The sequence below is a fragment of the Delphinus delphis genome, chromosome 18, assembly GCF_949987515.2.
Source record: "Delphinus delphis chromosome 18, mDelDel1.2, whole genome shotgun sequence".
Classification (NCBI taxonomy): Eukaryota; Metazoa; Chordata; class Mammalia; order Artiodactyla; family Delphinidae; genus Delphinus; species Delphinus delphis.
In genome coordinates, this window is record NC_082700.1 from 77,855,891 (window position 1) to 77,876,280 (window position 20,390).

Consider the following 20,390-nt stretch of genomic DNA (forward strand, 5'->3'; position numbering starts at 1 on the left):
TGGCCGCATGAGTCACCTCTGTGCGCCGCCTGCGATTGAACAGAAATGCGATCCCAGCCTTGCGTGCCTTTTACTTTGAGGGAAACACCAGCAGATGTGAGCACCGTGGTTACCATGTTGAGTGTCCACTGCTCCCCTTGATACTGCAGGACAGCCCTGGTTTAGGACAGCATCTTTCTCGGTCCCTGTTCACCACTGCACTGTCCCCACATTTCCATATCGTGGCGTGAAAACCATATCTAAACCGCTTTTCGTATTTGGGAGGCCATCGAGGATTTGCCCAAACTGTCATTTTGAATTTGCCTTGGAAACGTGGTGAGGTGAAAGGGGGTTTAAGATGCTTTAAATTGAAGATTTACAGCACTTTTTTAGCCTCAGCCCTCCACGTGCCAAGGGTCCTTTTTAAGAAGCGGGTTCAGACCGTAGGCAGATCAGGCAAATCAGAAAAGACACCATCTCTGCACACGTCGCGTGGCCACCTAGCTGTGCAGGGCCCACTCCACCAGGGCCTGGCAACTTCGGAGACAGTGTCTTACTGGGGATCTAGATGTACTTTCTCGTGACAAGTGCCTATAAGCCGAGGCTGGGCGTGGTGGAAACGGGATTGCCAGCATCCGCTGCAAATCTACCTGGGCTGTTGTGAACCAGCCTGGCTGGCCCTTAACACTGGTTTTTCCGGAACATTCCATCTGAGGGCTAAGCAAGGAGCCTGGAAAGTAATTTGAGGAACATACCTGTCCCTAAGCTGGGGACGTCTGTCTGTCCATTTCCATGGAAGTCTGTAGGAAATTAGTGTTCCACTGAACATGAGCCCAAATGCCCCCCATTTGCTGGTTCTGGGGAGACTTTCCAAGCCCTCGGCTCAGTTCACAGTATCCCTTTCAACACCCACCTCCTTGGCCCTCCCGCCAACAGGGCGCCTCCTTCTGCAGACTCCAGTCCGCAGGCAGGGTGACTTACCCTCCCACCAGCGCAGGGGTGCCCCTCGGCCCACGCGGTGCCCACGCGGTGCCGGTCTTACAAATCATCAAGCACCAGCCCTGCCCCGCCCCCGGCGCCCCGCCCTCCTGTCTCTGCCCCGCCCCTTTCCCTGGCAGCCGCCTCTGCCACCCTGGACGGGGCTGCTCCCAGTTTCGGCAAGTGACTCCCTGAATTCCCCACCCGTTCCGGCCTTTCTCTGGGGCCCAAACCACATTTCCTACTCCCTGTCTCCAAGAGCATGTCCGGTACGGCTGCCCTCACTCCTCTCGTGCCCCAGAGTAGCCCAGCGCGCAGCCCCGCTGGCCCAGCCCAGCAGCTCCCCTGGCCTGGCGGGCCTGGCGGGTACTTCCTGCTCCCCCTCGGCCTCGTTTCCTAACTCCTGCCCTTCTCAGGCGCTTTCCAGCCTCCGTCTCCCACTGTGTCCTCACTGCTCCCTGGTCCCGGCCCCAACAGGAAACACAGAGCACGGATACGGGCACTTGGACTTGAGTGTGCTAGCCGTACCCCCGACCGAGGGCATTTGGGGCCACATGAAACGAGGGCGAGCGTTAGATAAGAGGGGGCCGCCCTCCAGGAAAGTGGAAGTGACGATCCGGGGAGAAAGCACCCGTGTCCGAGGTGGCCAGGAGGGTCCGCAGCCAGAGGGCGGTTTGAAGGCTGCTGGCCCCCGCCTCGCAGCGTCTGCCAAGCCCCCCACCTGGGAGCAAGAGGCAGCCGGACCCCTGTGTCCTCGGTGCCCCTCCATCCACCTCCAGACGCCCGGTGCCCTGAGCGTCCCGGGCACCCTCACCGGCCAGATGCCCTTCCCCCACAGCCTGTGCGTGTCCACACAGGCAGGGCACACCCAGAGGAAGGGAACCAAATTGGGCACGGCCCCTCGGGGCGAGGGCATGCCCGGGCTGGGGTGCCGCCGCTCCTGGTGCCCCGCTGCCCCCCGTCAGGCCGCTAGAGGAGCCTGCTCTGCAGCCCTAAAGCTACCCGCCCAGGGTTCCCGGCTCCTCGGGGGAGGCTGGCCACCCCCAGCCCAGTGTCCACTCAGCACCCATCGGACGCCCCTCCTCCTGCAGGGACTCCCCGTTCTTGTCGCCTGATTGTAAGAGCTGCTGCCGTTTGAAGTAAGACGTGCCGTCAGAACTCAAGTTCTGGGGGTGCCGGTCCCCCCTAAGACTAATGCAAAGTCCAGGCAACGTCATCTATCACTGTGAAGACCTGAGGGTAATGAAAGGACCATGGTAACAACATCCAAACCTGGTGGTCACTGAGGGTCAGGGTGGGCCGGCCTCCAGGCACTGCGACCTCGCCACGGGGAAGTCGGATGGACGGTCCGAATTGCAGCAGCACTGCTCACACCATTTCCAGTAAAGTACTAAGCCCAGTTTGTTTGTTTGGTTTTGTTTTGTTTTGTTTTTGCGGTGTGCGGGCCTCTCACTGCTGTGGCCTCTCCCGTTGCGGAGCACAGGCTCCGGACGTGCAGGCTCAGCGGCCATGGCTCATGGGCCCAGCCGCTCCGCGGCATGTGGGATCCTCCCGGACCGGGGCACGAACCCGTGTCCCCTGCATCGGCAGGTGGACTCTCAACCACTGCACCACGAGGGAAGCCCGATAATTAGTTTTAAATGGCGCACAGTCCGCCCGCTGTGCGCCGCCTGGGCTCCTGGTCAGAGGCCACCACGGGCACAGCGGGATTAATGTGCTCAGAGGGTCCTCACAAGGCCATCCACTCCTACACGGCTCCTACCCTTCCCGGAAAGCAAGCAGGGCCACGTGCAGAGTCATGGGTACACAATTAAGGACCTGGGGGGGCGGGGCATAGAAATGACCCACGTGGGGAGGTCTTGAGGTTTCTAGTGACCCCGCCAGATGCCCACGTCTCCCACGCAGGCCAGCAGCGAGTGCAGGAGGCCTGGGGCTCAGGGCGGTTTCATCATCATGTCCCTTCCATCCCTCCTGCCCTTTCCTTATCCCTTTGGGTGAGGTCCAAGCAGGGACCACAGCTGGCACCAGACAGTCCCAGGAACACCAGGCCACATGATCACCCTATGTGGGCCTCCCCGTGGCTGCAGGGGTGGGCACTCGGGTCCTGGAGGCTCGCCCCTTAGGTGGGTGACCCTGGCCGGGCTGTGTCACCTAGTGCACAGAAGGGCTCAGGGAGAAAACCTCGGGCTCAGCTGGTGCTGGGGTTGCTGGCCAGTGCTGAGAGGACCCCCACCCCCGGGGGCCCCGTGTGCCCCGCAGGAAGTCACATCCCTGTCCTTTGAAGAAGAAAACAGGTCTAGGGAGACGGCAGGACCAAAGTCTCCCGCTCGGGGCGGGGTGATTACGGATTACCCCGTGGGGAGGGCGTGGTTCTAGAGCACGAAGGCAGTCAGGGCCGCTTGTCCTCACACGCCTGCTGTGTGTCTGGCCTCCCCACTCCTTGAATACCGACTTCAAGCGTCAGGCGCTTTGCAGGCTCTGGGATCGGAGGAAGCTTATGGTCTGCTTCAGGAGACAGTTTTATGAGAGTGTAACCTGTAAATAAGACACATTTTTATCATGAGATGAAATGAGCCTCTTGCGGAACAAGGGCTGTGAAGCCACCGGGCGTGTACAGAGGCCACAATAAGTTCCTGTGTTTGTTTTTCCGGCCGCGCCGTGTGGCTTGTGGCGTCTTGTTCCCCGACCAGGGATCAAACCTGGGCCCTCACCGTGACGGCACAAAGTCCCAACCACTGGACGGCCAGTGAATTCCCCACAACAAGGTTTCCTAGGAGACGCCGTGACACGGGACAGACAGCAGGGGCAGGAGGCCCCCGGGGGCAGCTGGGAGCCTGTCCTGAGGGGACTGACAGGCAGACAGGCAGAAGGACTGGAGGATGCCAGGCTGGGCAGGTGTCCCCTTCCTCTGTAACAGAAGCCCCACCTCCCAGCACCAGCTGGTGGCTGAAACAACAGAAGTTTATTTCTCCCCGTCCTGGAGGCTGGAGGCCCAAGGCCACAGTGGCGACAGATTCTCCTATGTCTGGGCCGTACTCGGCCGTCTCCTCCCTGTGTCCCCACGTGGTCATCCCCTGTGCGTGTCTGTGTCCTGATCTCCTCTTCTTATTAGGACATGTGGGATTAGGGCCACCCTAGTGACCTCATCTGACCTCAGTCACCTCTTTAAAGGCCCCGTCTCCAAATATGGTCACGTTCAAAAATATTTCTAGTCTTGAAAAATAACAGCACTCTCCACTTTGGGATTTAAGAGAATAAAATAAAGAGAAAACGTTCCAAAGGTTACACATCCAGAGAAACCCACTTCACTTCCGCCCGAAACAGGGCTGACAGATTCCGCAAATAACATACACACTCGGGGCACCCGGTGTGGGACATGCTTACACTTACGTGTAAGTGTTCACGTGTGTCTGCACTTCAGTTGTGACCGGCGTTCCAGCTGGCAACGCTGTCCCGAAATCCTATGAAACTGTGACCTGCTTTCCTTTGAACAAGAGGTAGGGAGATCTTTTCCCCTTGAGAATTTTTCTCGAGGCTGTCCTCCCAGGAAGAACAATCGCGTCCTTTGTTTCTGACAGTCTGAGCACAGCTTCTGTCGCCCACAGAGTTGACAGCACCTCCGCCTTCGATGCAAGGCGGGTTCCATTCTGCTCTGCAACCGGGGCTCAGGGTGAGGTCTCAGGACTGCCCAGGTCAGGAAGTGGTGAGGCGTAGGATCTCGAGACCGTGGGAAATGTTCTGAATATACAAAGATGCCCGTCAACAGCCCACCCTAGGAGGCCGCTCTTTACAATATTAACTTTAAGGTAAATACCGGAGGCCAGACCCGGAATGGTGTCATGTTTGATCCTATTCAAGCATGAGCAGACTGCTGAGGGATCTCTGTGTGCGGAGCGTCGCTCACCCAGGTTCATCCAAGACACTGTGATCACTGTAAGGTGAATGCAGATCTAAACCACAAATTTTAATTTAACATTTTCCCTGTGGGGGAGGGATGGACTGGGAGTTTGGGATGAGCAGATGCAAACTAGTATGTATAGGATGGATAAACAATATGGTCCTACTGTAGAGCCCAGGGAGCTCTATTCAATATCCTGGGATAAACCACAATGGAAAAGAATATGAAAAAGAATGTGTGTGTGTGTGTGTGTGTGTGTGTGTGTGTGTGTGTACATGAAACACTTTGCTGTACAGCAGAAATTAATACAACATTGTAAATCAACTATGCTTCAATAAAATAATTTTTTTTTTTTTTGGTGGTACACGGGCCTCTCACTGTTGCGGCCTCTCCCGTTGCGGAGCACAGGCTCCGGACGCGCAGGCTCAGCGGCCATGGCTCACGGGCCCAGCCGCTCCGCGGCATGTGGGATCCTCCCGGACCGGGGCAGGAACCTGCGTCCCCTGCATCAGCAGGCAGACTCTCAACCACTGCGCCACCAGGGAAGCCCTAAAATAAATTTTTTAAATAAAAAATAAATGAGATAAAATTTCCCTAGTGCAAAGAGGGTGCGCCCCTTCCCTCTTTGATGTGATTAAAACTCTAAAGCCTCCAGGCAGGTTTGCACCCGCAACGCCTTTCTTGGGCTGCGGCCGGCGGTCTCTGAAGTGTGGATGTGGAGGACAGTCCCCTCTGGGGAACGTCAGCCAGGAGCAGGTTTGCGCGATGCCACTTCCTCTTGTGGAGAAGGCAGGAGTTTCACTTCTCCTGCCACGCGTCGAGGGTGCCGTCTGGGGTCTGCTTCCCAGAGCTCAGTGGATTACAGGGAGGTGTACGTTCTGCCCAAAGCTCGTTGGAGGGGAGAACTGTTTTCTTTGCCTTCCGCCTTTCTGGACAGGTTTTCTGGGCTAGAAGACGCTTGGTTGTTCATTTTGTTGTGAGGCTGGCGTGCCGCTTGGGGATTTGGGTGGAGGCGGCCCCACTGGGGAGCACAGACTCGCGGTCCAAGGGGAGCGATGCCTCTGCCTAAAGCTTCCGGTAGCTCTGAGACCACCTTCCTTCTTCCAATACCTGCCGACGCCCAGACCCCAGCCCTTTGTGGGCTCTGGTCCTGCGTTTTCTACAACGCTGTCTTACTCCTGCTTTCCAGGGGCTCCGACGGGTTACACTCTTGTGCGCATCTCCTTCCAGACCTTCTAACCTGTGTAGGCAATAGAACAGCACGCACGCGTGCACACACATGTACGTATGTACACACACACCTATACACGTGTGCACACCCCACAGTACAGTGCACACATGTACACACACACACCGCGCGCGCACACACGTGTGCACACACACCGCGCGCGCACACACACACTCTTTGAGGCTCTCGTTCCACGTAACCTTGGAGCCTTCCTTGAATCCTCAACCCACCCTCACTCGGTGACCCAGTCCTGCCCTTTCTACCACCTCTAAGAGCAGGAATACATGTTGCTAGGCAAGCTGCTTCCCTTGTGCCTTAGTTGAAACCTGCAGTTGAACACATGGTGCTCGATAACAGGACCCCACCCGAGAGTTCATCCTGCACGGTTCAGCTACGTGACGATTAAGGACAAGAATCGAATCCACAGTGACTGAAAGGGGAGCAGTAACTCCGTGCTACCTGTGGAGGGGCAGGTGCCGCGACGCTCCCTTTGGGGTGGAGACGGCCGAGGCGGCCTTGTACGCCCCCGGCTCCGCCTCCCTGTGCGCACCCTCCAGCCCCGCCCGCGCCCGCGCCCCCGCCCCGCGGCCACCCAGGAGAGGACCCTGCCCAGGCGGGAGCCGATCCTGGTTCCGAGGGGAGGGTCGGGCCCGGGTCCTGGTGCGGGAAGGCTGGGGGCCCCGCGTTCCCGCCTGGCACACGGGGGGTGCCTCGGCGTGATGAGCAGCTGAGCCACGCGCCCATCCCAGTTCTCCCGGCCCGGGTCTGCACACCTCGGGCACGCGCAGATCCCGGCGCCGGGTTCCCGGGCCCGCAGTGCCCTCTGGTGGCCCCGGTGACGCCGGCCGTCTCTCCCAGGACTGAGCGAGTCTGTGCCCAAACGGCTTGGAGCCCTCCAGCCGGTGACCTCGGCCTCGCGACTCGGGGACGGGCAAACGCGGCCCGGATGTGTGGGAACTGGGGCCAGGTTCCCAGGACTCGAGCAGGGCAGCTCCTCCCCTGTCCCCTGGCGCTTGGAAACAGGAATAAAAGTGTCTCAGATGCGTTTAGATTAACTTAGGAAACAGTGACACATAAAAACGAGAACAAGAAAAGTACCTGCAATTCTCTATTGTCGCCGCTGCTGCAGCCGCCAGCGCCCACAGGCGTCAGGACTTGCTTATTTCATTACTTGCTGTCATCCACCCTCGGGGCGAGCACGGGAACAGCATTGGTCGGCTGATTTCTTCAGCCTTGTTTCTGAAAGGTTTAAAATTCTCCTCTGGCTGTGGGTTCCTGGCAGGTCCACACTTCCTGCAGGTTGACTCGCCGTGGAGCAGTCCCCAGGGCGGGCCCTTGCCTGTCAACACGACCCCACATGGCCCGCGACACACGCGTATTTGGTCCGGGTTCCTGGCTCTGAGCGCCCACAACCCTCGGACTTTGCTCTTGTTGTTCGTGAGAAGCCCCTTTGGACCTCGAGGCGGCAACTTGGGAGCTGAGGGCTGATTGCCAGGGAGACCAACCCCGTGGTCAGCGGTGTCGAAAATAACCAACACACAATCTGTAAGAGGAACAGAAGAGAGTTTCCCGCGAGCCAAGCTGAGGACTGTGGCCCAGAACACCGCTTCGCAGGTTACTCTGAGGATCTGCTCCGGAGACGCAGGGCTGCCAGCGCGGTTTTATGTCTTGTCCGGACAAAGGACATCAAACAAGTCAGGGATCCCTTCCTTCACGTCTGGAAAAACCCGAAACAACAGACCAGCACGTGCACATCAAGTCAGCGTGGCCTTGGCACCTGGGAAGGGACTCACCCTCCAAGGAGGACCGGGAAGGGAGGCATTTCATCTTTATTTTTAACGTGGACATTCCTGACTTCCGGTCACTGTGCCCTTTTCTCTAATAATTAAACAAATGTACAATGTATGTTTGATAGGCCAAAACCAGGCTACTTTAGTTGCATAAAATTCGCGTTAACTCACAGCTAAGCCAGGATGACCTCCCCATGCCTGGCATGTGAACGTTTCTTTCATCAGGGCGTTGGAACCTTTAGCTTCAGCGCCGACCCCGGGGAGCGGGGGGAAGCTGGAGGCTGAGTTAACCACAATGGCCAGTGATTTAATCAGCCCTGCCTGGTAAGGGACTCGCCATGAAACCCTAGACACAGGGTTTAGTGAGCGTCTGGGTTGGTGGACACATCGGGGTGCCCGAGGGTGGCGCACCCCAGCCCCGTAGGGACAGAAGCCCCCGTGTCAGGACCTGTCGGGACCTCACTCTACAGACCTCTTCACCCAGCTGTTCATCTGTAAGCTTTGTAATAAGCTGGTAGCAGTAGGGACGTGTTTCTCTGAGTGCTGGGAGCAGTTATAGCAAATTATCAAACCCGAGGAGGGGTTGTGGGAACCCCGATTTATAGCCACATGAGATAGAAGTGGGGGCGACCTGGGGACCCACCACTGCGATTGGGGCTGAGCCTGTATCTGTGGGGTGGATGGTGTGTCCGAACTGAACTGGTCCTACAGTCGTAGGACCCGGCTGGTGTCCAGGGAAACAGGGGGCACGTCCGCTGTCAGAGTGTTGTGAGAAGTGATGAAATATAATAGAATTCATATTTTATGGCAAGACAAGAAAACTTTAAAGATAACATTTTTCTTTGCCCGTTTGGGCCTCCTCCCTCCTCTTCAGTCTGTGCTGTGCGTCTGCATTGACCAGACCTCCTAGGAGAGAACCTTCCCTCTTGACTGTGCGGGGCCACAATAACCCACTACTCACTTTGGACGTGCAGACCTGGACTGTGTGAACCGTCAGTATGTCATTCGACTCTAACCCTTCGTCTCAAAAACGAACCTAACTGTGCTTTGACCTCGAACGGGTGAAACAGTCTTTAGAATTTTCTGAGACTCTCCCCTGGGTTGGCTCCCACAGAATTTTCCATTTCTTTCTTGGATCAATAACTGAATAGGTTTTTTGTCGACATAAGAAAAGGCCATTTCCTTAGGCTCTTAGTTCTCTTGGGGAAAATGCCCGATGCTTTCACAGGTCGAAGGGGGATCCACAAACCCGTATCCAGCGGCGCCCACCTGAGCCCGACCAGTCCTCGCAGTAAAGGAAACACACGGCTGTGGGCTCGGGATCGGCCCTTCTGCTCTTCTGAGAAGTCCTTCCTGGGCAGAAGGAGGGGACACGGTGACCTCATCTCCTGGGTCTCCGTGCGCCAAGCAGCGTGTCGGGAGGAGAGGAGCCTGGACCGCCCCAGCCCCGCCCCCACGAGCGGCGCTGCTCTGGGGGGCGTGGCTCCCCCGCCGGCGGCCTCCTTGCCCTTACCCGAGGCCAAGGCGCTCGCCTCCCCGGATGCTCAGGCCCTGCTGCAGGCGCGGCAGCTTCCCTGGACGTCCTGGGGGCAGCGGGCACCGGGGGTGGCCGTGCTGGGGCCCTGCCTCCCATGCCCCCGGCCTCCTGTCCGCGTGGCGGCCCCGCGTCTCCCCGGGGAGCTCTGCTCCCACCCACCGGGCACCTACGCGTCCTGGGAGGCCGCTGGCTTCGCCCCAAGCCCACCCAAGGGGCTCTCCCCGCAGGCCTCTGACCGAATCTCGCCGCACGCAGCTCCTGGCCCTACGGCTGCTTCCTGACGGGAAATCCTGCCCCCTTCGTGCAGCCCTCAAAGAGGCAAGGACGAGGTGTGCGATGAGCATCACATTCTACTTCCTATCTTGAAATTATTTCCAGCTGAATTCTCAAAGGAGAGAATACCACAAAATATATTTAGTAATTTTTGTCTAATGAATCATTTTAGAGTTATTTGCACACACAGGAGGATAAAACAAGGAACACTGAATCAACAGCCCAGGGTTTATACGTAATCAAACAATTAAAAGATCATGACCAAATGGCAAAGACGCCCTCATTACAAAAATAAGAAGTGACGCTGAGTTTGTAAACTTCCGAACGATGCTGTTCCCGATGGAGCGTCTGAAATAAAACGCACTCTTGTGATTCCGGCGATGGTGTCTCCTCTGTGAGCTGCACGTGTGTACAGGCGGGGCTCGCGGACGGCTCTGTAAACAGTCGGAGCTGTAAAGCACTGAATCGAGGTGAAGGTCAACGAGCTACTCCAATACGCGAAAGTGAACGTCCACTAAGATGCTGATATAAACATCAGCCCACCCACTTCTGCAACAGTTGTTTCAACCCGGGGCGCTCGAGCGTCTTTCTTTTGTAGAGAAGACTGTCACTCTCCGACTTTACGGTCTAGGACAATGTGATGCCCGCTGACCTCCCAGTAAATCCTCAGGAAAAATCGCTCTCGGTTCTTTCCTGTGGGGTCGCCAGGCGTGGGCAAGCGGAGGGCAGTGTAACCTGCAGCCGCGATCATGGAACCTGGCCCCTGGGGCTGCAGACTCGCCCTGTGCCTGCCAACGTCGAGGGGAGCTCCATGTACACCTTTTCCGAGGCTGCGACCCGGGTGGATTCTGGTCATGTTTCCACCACTTGTGAGACCACCGGCTGCATCTCCCGTGGACGTTCTGGTCTATTTAAAAAGGGAACACCCAGCGAATATAGCACTTTTATCTCCTCCATCTGTCATCACGTTCTTTGCCAAACATTGCCTCAAATACTTTGTGGAACGAAGTAGAAATAAATAAAAAGAATAAACCAGATGGGGCCGCCAGGTGCAGTAGGTAGCGGGAAGGGAAACTCCAGCTCCAGCAGAGATGCCGGCTGTGAGCAGGTGTGGCCGAGGGACGACGGAAAAGGCCCAGGGTCCGGGCCTCTGCTGGGACCCTTCCCTGTGCTTTGTCCAAGGAGCCTCCTGGGTTCTGCAGCTCCAGGGGGCCGACCCCAAGCCTGGTGTAGGCTTCCCGAGACTCCTGGGGTGGGGGCAGCCTGGACCCCCGCAGCCCACGTGCTGACCACCCTCCTGGAGGTGGACCGGCCCCAGAGCCAGAGACCTCGGTCCTGTCCACTCCAGCTCTCAACTGGTGGGAGTGAAACTCAGCAGGTGAGACGCCCACCCCAGAGTCCCCATCCCAGAAGTTGGGGTCCTCATCCAGTTGCCCAGACACTGGACACGGGGCAGCACTGTGGGTGCAGGTAACTGTCATGCTGCAGACACCCCTGGCTGGGCCCCGAGCACTGCCTGCTCTATAGAGGGGGGGACGCATACCTGGAGGGGTGACCGAGGGAGGCCCCCTGGAGCTGCGACCCTCAAACGTGCCCAGTGTTGACGCTGAGGACGTTTCCAGTCTGCTGGATGTTAAGTTAATGGCCTGGTTGGAGAAGGGGGGGCGGCAGGAGTGAGCCCCTCCCTGGACAGAGCACAGCTGGCTGCACACCTCCTGCCTCCACCTGGCCCCCTGCCGAGCTCAGGGCCACTCGGGCCACCACGCCCGTTCATACCCTAGGCAGACCTGTCCTGGGAGGAGATGGGACAGAGCCGGTTCTTACTCAGTGCCTATCAAAGCTCAGGTCAGAAGCCTTGTCTCTGCAAGTGAACCTTCAAATTGGAGAGCAAGGGAGGGTGGGCGCCCGTCAGGGGAGCTGCTCCAGGACGAGCAGGGATCCTCCCGGGAGTCACTCAGCTGTGAGGGCCGCAAGCATCGCGGAGCCTCAAGAGCAGGGCGCGCTTTCCGCAGAGGGGTGTCATCAAAAGCATCAACGGCAGCCTGGGCGCTGGGGGAGCCCCACCCGGCGCGGCCTGGACCCCCGTGGCCCCTAAGCCCCCCCCCCACGCCAGGTTTCAGTCTGCTTCGTGGCTGCGCCTAAGGTTTCAGCTGCACACGGTGTGACCCTGTGTCTGTGCCTCAGGACAGAGGCTGAGGGAACCGCTCGGAGAACTAACAGCAAGACAGCGACAAAATCACCTCCAGGCAGTGTGATGACCGACCAGTGGTTTTTATTTCCGTCCTTGTCCTTCTGTACAGTGTTCAAACATTCTAGACAGAAAGTGCATCGTCTAAGTGACAGAAAGGGCTGCAACTGAGCAACGTCTCTGGCGGGAAACACTCGGACGCTGTGCGGGAGGGCAGCGGGGCTGGAGTGTGCACTCCGTCACCGACCTGCGCCCCGTCCAGGGCCTTGCAGGCCCTGCAGACCCCGAGGAGGCTGCTGTGATGATGGCGGGTCAGACGAGACTGGGTTACTTTTCTCACCAGTTTCTTAATGAAACCGTCCTGGGAATCGTGCACCTGAAAACAGCCTTTTCGCGGCTCTGACGGTCGCTGTTCTCTGGAGTCGACTCCCCCTGGTTCGCTGGCTCCGGCCAGGCTTGGGTGGACAGAGAGGCCACACCTGGATCCCAGTGGCTCCCTGACTGTCAGGCGGCTGTGGGGCCATGGACGCAGCCCCCCGCCCCCCGGTGGTCGCCATGTCAAACCGAAGCCCTCTGACTCTTTCCAGGACCGGCAGGGCCAGTCGGGGCCACTCACCACCCTGGCCGTGTCTGAGCCAGGAGGGGTCATGTCAGCACCTGCTGGTGACCCCGCAAGAGGCAGAGTGCCCTCAAAACCCAAGGCCACGCCCCAGGAGGGGACGGGACAGATGCACGGGAAGTCCAGCCCCGAAGGTCAGAACTTCCTGTGCAGAGACGGGCGTGAGCCTGACGCCCGTGAAGACGCCAGGTGTGGGCGGAGTGTACTGGCCGCAGGGCTCCCGTCCTCCCAGGGCCACTCACGACAGAGGACACGACCCCGCAGACCGGGCGCCGGCGCTCAGGGCCGAGGGTCACCGGGAGGAAGGAAAGGGAGTGAGGCCTCGGGCCACTGGCTCCCGTGAGGGCCTCACTTTGGAAGCGCGAACGTGTCGTTGGCCCTGAGGATGGCTGGTCTAAAGGACAGCTCGAAGGACCTCTGGTCGCTGAAGCTCTGGGCTCTGTACTTGGACAGGTGTGCGCCCCTGCCGCCGCGTCCACGTCCCTGTGTGCCCCTCCCCGCCCCGGTGGTGTCCGGGGGCCCCCCCGGGGCGGGGGCGCGAGCCGTGTGGCAGCCCCCTAGCACGGCCGAGGGCACTGCAGAGCCTGGCGCTGGCCGGGGGCCGGGGGCCGTCGGGCTCTCGCCCTGCCCGCATGGCTCTCCGCGAGCCCCCTGACCACCCCTGGAGGCTGCTGGTCTCTGGGACGCCTCATTTTTGCCTGCGGGGGGCGCCACCTCTGCTGCCTTGCTCTCAGGCTGAGCCGAGTCAGGGGGGGCCGTCCTGCCAGCCTGGGCCTGGGCAGGGTGTGCCGGGCTCCCTGGGTGGGGAGGAGCTGGGGTCTTTGCAGCCGGGGCCCCATGTCCCCGAGGAGGGCCCTCTGTGTGCCTCGCCTGCTGCCTCTGCGGCCACTCTGGGCTCTTCCCAGTGCGCCAGCCGGGAGCTTCCACCGGGGCCGCCGGGTCGCCGTCCACAGCCTCTTCGGCCCCACTCGAGTGGGCCTTCTCGCCTCGAAGGCCTTCTCCCTTCCTTCCAGGACCGGCCAGCCTCGCAGCCCCTGGGGGCCCCTCCTCTTGCCCACGGTGACTTCTTCCGCCCAGGCTGGCCCTCTCCCTGCCCGCGACTTCCCTGGGGGCCTGGAGGTCGAGGCGCTTCTGGGCCACCCGGTCCGCCCTTGGCCCATCCGCCGCTGTGGACGTGGGGGGAGGTTGGCGGGAAGGCCCAGCACTGGGAGGAAGCTGTTCCCCGGGGAAGACGCACGTCCCGCCCTTGGCCTGCTGGCTCCCAGAAGGCGGTGGCCCAGTGCCCAAAGCGCGGCTTGGAGTCCCCGCCACGTGGCTCCCCTGTGGCACCGGGAGATCTGGGGCTGGAGTCGGGGGCTTTGGGCTGCCCCCCCGAGGGCTCTGCCACACAGCGCCTGAGAGTCTGCCCCCAGCTGCCACCTTCCTTTCTCCTGCGGCCAGTTCACCTGGAGCTGCCACGCGGGGCTCGACAGGCAGGGTCTGGGTGCCGGCGGCCTCCCGAGGCGGGGCGGGTGGGGACCCCGAGGCTCTGCACACGCTGCCGCCCCCGGGCTGGCGATCAGGCTCCTCGGCCGCGAGACCTGGGCCTGCGGGCCGGGCGGCGCCCCTTTCCTCCTGCTCCTTGGCCGCCCTGTTTCCGGGGCTCAGGGCGTCACCTGGCACCGGGGCTGGGGGGCTTTTGGAGGCCCCTGCAGCCGTCACCCGCCCGGGGGCGTTGACACTCCTCGGCTGTGTTCGTTCAGTTAAGGAGCTCGCTCTGTTCTCACCAGGATCACGGCTGGCGCTCCCTTCAGCCGTCAGCGGGGGCCGGGCTGGCTCCGGGGACGACGGGGGCCCCCTGTGTCCTTCCTGCTCACGAGGGGGGCTCTTGTCCACCGAGGGCAGATTCTCAGGCCTCCTCCCGTCCTGGGCCGGTGCTTCTGGCCTCATGGAGACACTCACCTCGCTCCTCCTGGGAACCCTGGGCGCCAGCACTTGCTGACCGCCGGGGGCACAGCCGGCAAGTCCCCTCCATCGGTTTTCCGAGGCCGCGGACCGCTGTGATGAGGTGCTGGCGTCATCAACAGGCCTTTCCTCCCGTCCTGGCAGCAGAGGCGTCTTAGAACTTAGCTGGGAAGCGTCCTCTCCCCAGGTGTCCTGGTGCTTCGGGAGCCTGTGTGAAGTCCCAGGGCTGCGTCTGGTTTCCTTTCCTCCAGGGGAACTTTTCTGCGGTTTCGTCGTGGGAACTGCCTCGGGGACGTCTGGACCATGGCAGGCAGCATCCTGCGGGGGCGCTGTGAGCGTTGGCTGTGCCCCTGGGCCCTGCTGTGGCAGGGTGGGCGGGCTCAGACCTGCCCTCGACGGGGCGCCCCTGCTTCCACCCTCGGCCGTAGTGGGAGGTGAAGCTCCTATATTTCCAGTCACACCCTCTCCTCCCAGAAGACGCCAGCCTTGGTCTTCAGGGCCTGCTGCCCTCTGCAGGGTGGCAGGAGGGGGCGGCACCGTGTGGACAGCCGGCAGTCTGGCCGCGACCTGTGGAGGCTCCATGGCTGGCTGTGTGCGCTGCGCGGCCTGGGCTGCGTGCGCCGCGAGTGGAGGGAATTGTCCTGGCGCTCTCTCTTCTGGGCAATTCTCCTGGACAGCGAAGAGGGGCTCTGGCTCCGAGTCTGCAGTCATACTTTCCGTTTCATCCTCTGAACTGCAGACGGTCAGGGTGACTTCAGGGGCAGCCCCTGCTCTGCCCCCCACGAGCCCCGGCGGGGGGCCCAGCCTTGCTCCCCTCTTCCCCTGGGCAGCCCCCGTCCTGTCGCCTCTCAATGTCGCCGTGCCCCCCGGGCTGGCTGGTCCCCGTGGGCTCAGCTCGGGCTCGCAGCCAAGAAGGACTTCACGCCAGGGGGAGACGGGAGAGGGGACTGCCCTGGGGACACCCTCGGGCCCCGTACCTGGGAGCAGTGTTTCCGGGCCGTCCCTGGGGGCGGTCGCCCGGGGCGCGGAGGGCTGCCCCCACCCTGGCGCTTGGCTCCCACCGGGCGTCTCTCGCGCGCGGGGGGCCGTGCCCGTTTCTGCTCTGGGCGCGCGGCGCAGATCCGCGTGGGCGACTCTGGCGCCGTGGGACATCCAGCTGCGGGGGCCGCAGACGACGGTGGCGACGCTGAAGGGCAGCAGGGGCTCGGCCGAGCCGGCCAGGAAGCGGGCGGGGGGCGCCCGGATGCAGCTGCTGGCCAAGGTGGCCAAGCGGAGCACGCGGCGCTCGGGCCGGTGCAGCGGGCCCCGCGGCAGGCGCTTCGTCCTGTGCTCCTGCGCGCGCAGCGGCAGGAGGCCGGTCTCCGCACAGCGGCAGCCGCTCCGCTCAAACGTCTCCCGCAGCTTGGCCAGCGCGGCGCTCCGCCTGCCGCCCGCCTTCGGTGGAGGGCCCCTGGCGGCTTTGGGCGGCTCCGCGGGAGGCTTCTCCGCGGCCTCCTTCTCCTCCGCGGCCAAGAACACCTTCAGGATGCTCTTCACGGAGCCCCTCCCGGCGGGGAGCCCCCGGGGCCTCTCGCGACCCAGCGGCTCCCGGCCCCGTGCGGGGCGGTCGGCTCCCTCCCTGGTCTTCTCCAGGAGCTTGTGGATAGTGGCCGTCACCAGGCTCCTGCCGGGGCCCTGCCTGTCCTTGAAGATCAGCCGCCCCACCTCCCGGGTCCTCTTGAGGCGCGGCTCCCGGCCGGTGCCCATGAACTTGGCCTTGAGGAGCTGGAAGCGTGTGGGTCGCCGCGGGGCGTCCTGGGGCTCCGGCGCCGGGCCGGTCTTGCTCAGCCCGCCTTCTGCCCTCCTGGCGGGAGGAGGCCCCTGGGGCCCGTCCTCGCGGTCGCTGATGTAGAGAAGCAAACTGCTGAGGATGGCTCGGGCCGCGGGGTCGCACGTCACCCTGCTGACCTTCTTCTTTAGGGCTTGGACATCGATGGGCGTCTCCTTGCTGCAAATCCCGCCGCTCCTGGGGCTGTAGGGAAAAGAATGAATCGTCACAGATTTTATCATCGTTTTTTCCAAGGCGGCTCCTTGGAACCTTTCTTATGGGACAATCCCATTTAAAACAGCCCAAGAAGTCCAGGAACAGAAGCCTGGGCACCAAGCGGCTTGGGTTCTGGGGTATCCCTGTGGCAGCCTCGGAGAGTCAGGGTCGCCCACCGCCTAGAACTTTGGGTCACTATTTCCTTTTCTGTTAACTGGCCATGTTTTCTGAACTGTACCCTCTGCAGGGCTTTGGAGAGCATAAGGTATTTACATTTTTCTTTTTTTTGTAGTGGGCGTGTTTTTCTTGCATAAGTTAGGAGAAAAGCATAAAGGCTTCACCTTCTCTGTGTGTTCTCTGCTTTCCTCTAACTGTACTGCATTATATTCTGATTCAGTCCCAAGGGCGCCGTCCCCACCCAGGCCCTGGGCGGGTCAGGCAGCGGGAGACTCAGCTGTGGGGCGGGAGCTGGGGCGCGGCCCCCGGAGCAGGAGGGCGCGGGCTTCACTGCCCCGTAGAGGGGAAGAGGGCTGGGGGCACCGGCCGGGACCTGCCCTGCTGAGCCCCCTCGGGAATGCTCTCAGGGAAACCCCAAGGCTGAGGGACCTGAGCCCTCACCGTCCACGGCCCTGTCCCCAGACCCCTTCGCCCCAGCCCAGCGGGTCCAGGCCGAGAGGCTGTCCCCTGAGGGCGCGTCTGCCTCCTCCCAGCTGGGGCTTCCACCTCTCCAGACGGTAGTTTGGCAAAGACGTGCCCAGAATTGCAGCCCAGCCATCAGCACGGCTTGCTGTTCATCCCAAAGAGACGATCAGGTCGCAGAGCAAAGATTAGTGTGCTGCGTGTGACACTGAAAACGGGACACATCCTAAGTGCCGGACACGGGGCAGGGGCCTCAAGAAACGTCACGTCTGAGTTTGAGGGAAGGCAATCTACAGCAGGAAAGTGCTCAGGATGCAGCCGGCGGAGACACAGACCGAGAGCAGGCTGGAAGGGAACGTGCGAACATACTTTTCTTTCTGTACTTCGCAGGAGAGAGAGCTCTGTTTCTGGAAGCTGCACACAAACTTCTTTTAAGAGCCGTTAGGAGCGCTTCCGTGATGGGAGGACAGCAATGGGGCCCCTGCTGGCCTCACCCCCTGACGGGTGAGCCCCTTGGGTGAGCCGGGCGCCCGTCTACTGCCTGGGAGTGGATCCCGGACGGACAATTACTCCTTTCAAGGAGCGAAGGGGAGTGAATGTAACCGCAGAATTTTCCGTAGAACCCCGAATTCACTCGTACGCAGTGAACCCACGCAGAATGCAGCTGCTCCCATTATCCTCAGATGCCGGAGGACCTGGGCGCCCAGTGAGGTGACCCCACCAGAAGCCCCAGCTCGGACGTCTCAGGGACCCAAGACCTGCATTTGCAGCAAGTCCCCTGAGTGGCCATAGCTACTGGCCCTGGGAGCCACTTTGAGAACGGCCGGCATGGAGCGAGAACTTTCCAGCCTCAGACCACCGTGGGTTTGACCCTGACGTGGTGGTCGAGGCTCCGCAAACAAACCCAGACCTGAACCCACTGAGCTCTGAGGTGGCAGGGCCGGCACGGCTGCGGGATGGCCACAGCCGAAAACACATGACCGCTGAATCTGGGGCCGCGCCGAGCATCTGAGGGGGTCGGGCCGTGCTGAGCCCCGGCCAGAGGGGGATGTGCCCTGGGCTCGCTGGGCAGCCAGGCTCCGGTGCACTGGTCCTCGACTGGTCCCAGCTCATTCCCACCCCAGGGCCTGAGCAGCCTGCGCGCGGGGCGTCTCGTGTCCCCTGCTGGGGTCCCTGCCTGAGCACACAGGTCCCAGGCGCCGCCCCCAGCACGTCCCCGGGGTGCCTCCCGCTGTGCACGTCTCATCCTTGCCAGAGGCCCGGGTGCAGCACAGAGCACGCGGAGTGTGGCTTTGCGTGGCCCCCAGTGGCACACAGCCTCTGCGCGGGGAGACCGTCTCTTCCCTGCTTTCCCAGGGCTCACAGCAGCACCTGTGGAAGGGCCCTGGCCGCCGGGTGCGCCCCTGAGCGCCTCTCCACGCTGTACCTTGTGCCCGCCCGCCAGCCTCTCTGCCCTGCCGTCTTCCACTCCCCTCCAACTCTGGCCGCGCTGGGCTCCGTTCCAGCTCTACACTCTCCCCGCGCTGAGCCTTCCGGCCCGGCACAGCCACGCTCCTGACGAGCTCCTATCCATCCCTCAGGACCCGGTTCTCATGCCCCTGCTTTCCCAGTGGCCCGGATGCCTTGTCCCCACTGGTCCTATGAGGCCTCTTAGTGTCCCCTGCAGGGTGACAGTCCCGACCTCTGCACCCCGAAGTCACTGAGAGCGGACGGCAGGCGAGCTCCCGTGGGGAGGCGAGGTCCTTCTGTCCAGACTTCAAGTCTACCTGTCCGGCCAGACTTGAAGGCAGGCCCAGCACATTCTTTTGGGACCTCCCTGCTCCCAAGGCACCTCGGGCCTGGGTGAGAGTTCCTGCCCATCACGGGGGGTCGGCCCAGCCCATCTCGGCCTGGTCAGCACTGCCTGGAGGACCGGTGGGCCCGTGGCTTCATGTCCAGCCCCTGGCGGCGTGGACGTGACCGAGCCCATCCCGGGACAGGAGTGGAACATTAGGGGCCAATCTAAACAGTAGCACTGCAGCAAAGGTTCCTCATTTAGTCCCGTCAGTAACTCTGGCTCCCGAGAGGTCACTTGAAAATACAGGGACATCAGAGTCGCTGTTGGCGACACACCCCTTCCCACGCCGGTCACCAACCGGACCCCCTTGGCAGTCACAGATGGGGCAGGACGCAGACCCTGCGTTCCCAGCAGAGGTCCTCCACTCCATCCTTGTCCTAAAACGGGAGCAGCGTCCAGCACCTCTGGGGGCCTGTCCCCTCCACGGGGGCAGCCTGTCCTGCTTCATCGAGGGCCTGGTTGGCCTGGGCCTGCTCTACCACGCGTCAGCACATGTCCTGGGGCAGCGACTGGATGTCCCCCGGCCCCCGTGTCTCCGCTGAGGTACGGGGTCTCCTGGGGCACAGGTCTGGCCGTCCCGCCGCCCTGGCAGGGGCACTCTCTGCGGCACTGAGACCCCCTTCCCCACTCTCGGCCGTGACCTCCCTCCAGGCCGATCCCCTGCGCCCCGAGAGCACGTGTGCTGCCCCAGGACACACAGTGAGTTCACATCTGCCACGCGGCCATGCTATCTACCGTCGTCTCATGAACACTCTTCCCCCAGCTGTGGGCCTGCGGGTCAGGAGGCAGAGACAGGGACACGTCACCCCCTCGTCCTCCCGGCCTGGGGCAGAGATGGTGGCCGCTCACTCGGGGTGCGGAGGGGCACACACCGCGCACTCTGTCCTTCCAGCTGCGGCTCCTCCCGCGTCCCCGTGGAGCCGCGAAGGCCAGGAGGACACAGCGACCTTCCGAGCCACCCCTCCCCCAGCGCCAAGTGGGGCTGCGCGCAGCAGGCGCTCCGTAAGTGCCTCGCCTCCCCTCGGAAGAGACGGGAAGGAGGAGAGGCTGTCGTCCCCCGTCTCTACAGGCCGTTGGCGGGGAGCTGGCGGGCGGCTCTCACGCTGACTGCAGGCCCCGGCTTGCGTATCCCTCATCAGTAGCCGTTCCCCCACCGAAGCACAAATGCACATCGGTCGACTGCGCTGAACATTTTAGTGGCCAGGGAGCTACCGGCTGAAACTTGCCAACGCATCAGAGCCTGACAACCTGAACCTCTGTGTTTCCTGGAAATAAACCTGGATAAAGGCTGGTGGGCGTCCTCTGGGCCGGGGCCCACGGTCCTGCTCCTTCCCACCTGGCCCTGGTCATGGTGGACAGAGGGCCATCCATCCAACCGGGCTGCCTGAGGCCCTGGGGGTTGGATGCTATTTCAGGACCTGGGATTTAAATAGCAGAGTGTTCTGCGGACACTCCCC

General features: G+C 61.6%; 1 protein-coding gene and 1 long non-coding RNA gene across 2 annotated transcripts; both read right to left on the bottom strand.

The window, feature by feature from the left end:
- Positions 1-5,301: 5,301 nt before the first annotated feature.
- Positions 5,302-7,387, bottom strand: LOC132413510 (uncharacterized). Its single transcript, XR_009516748.1, has 3 exons — positions 7,182-7,387; positions 6,857-7,095; positions 5,302-6,095 (listed from the first exon to the last, which is right to left on the bottom strand). It is a non-coding gene; the product is annotated as an uncharacterized lncRNA (long non-coding RNA).
- A 4,560-nt stretch (positions 7,388-11,947) lies between these two features.
- Positions 11,948-16,483, bottom strand: ADPRHL1 (ADP-ribosylhydrolase like 1). Its single transcript, XM_069540016.1, has one exon. It carries the CDS (start codon positions 16,481-16,483, stop codon positions 12,839-12,841), a length of 3,645 nt encoding a protein of 1,214 aa, XP_069396117.1. The 3' UTR covers positions 11,948-12,838.
- Positions 16,484-20,390: the final 3,907 nt, after the last annotated feature.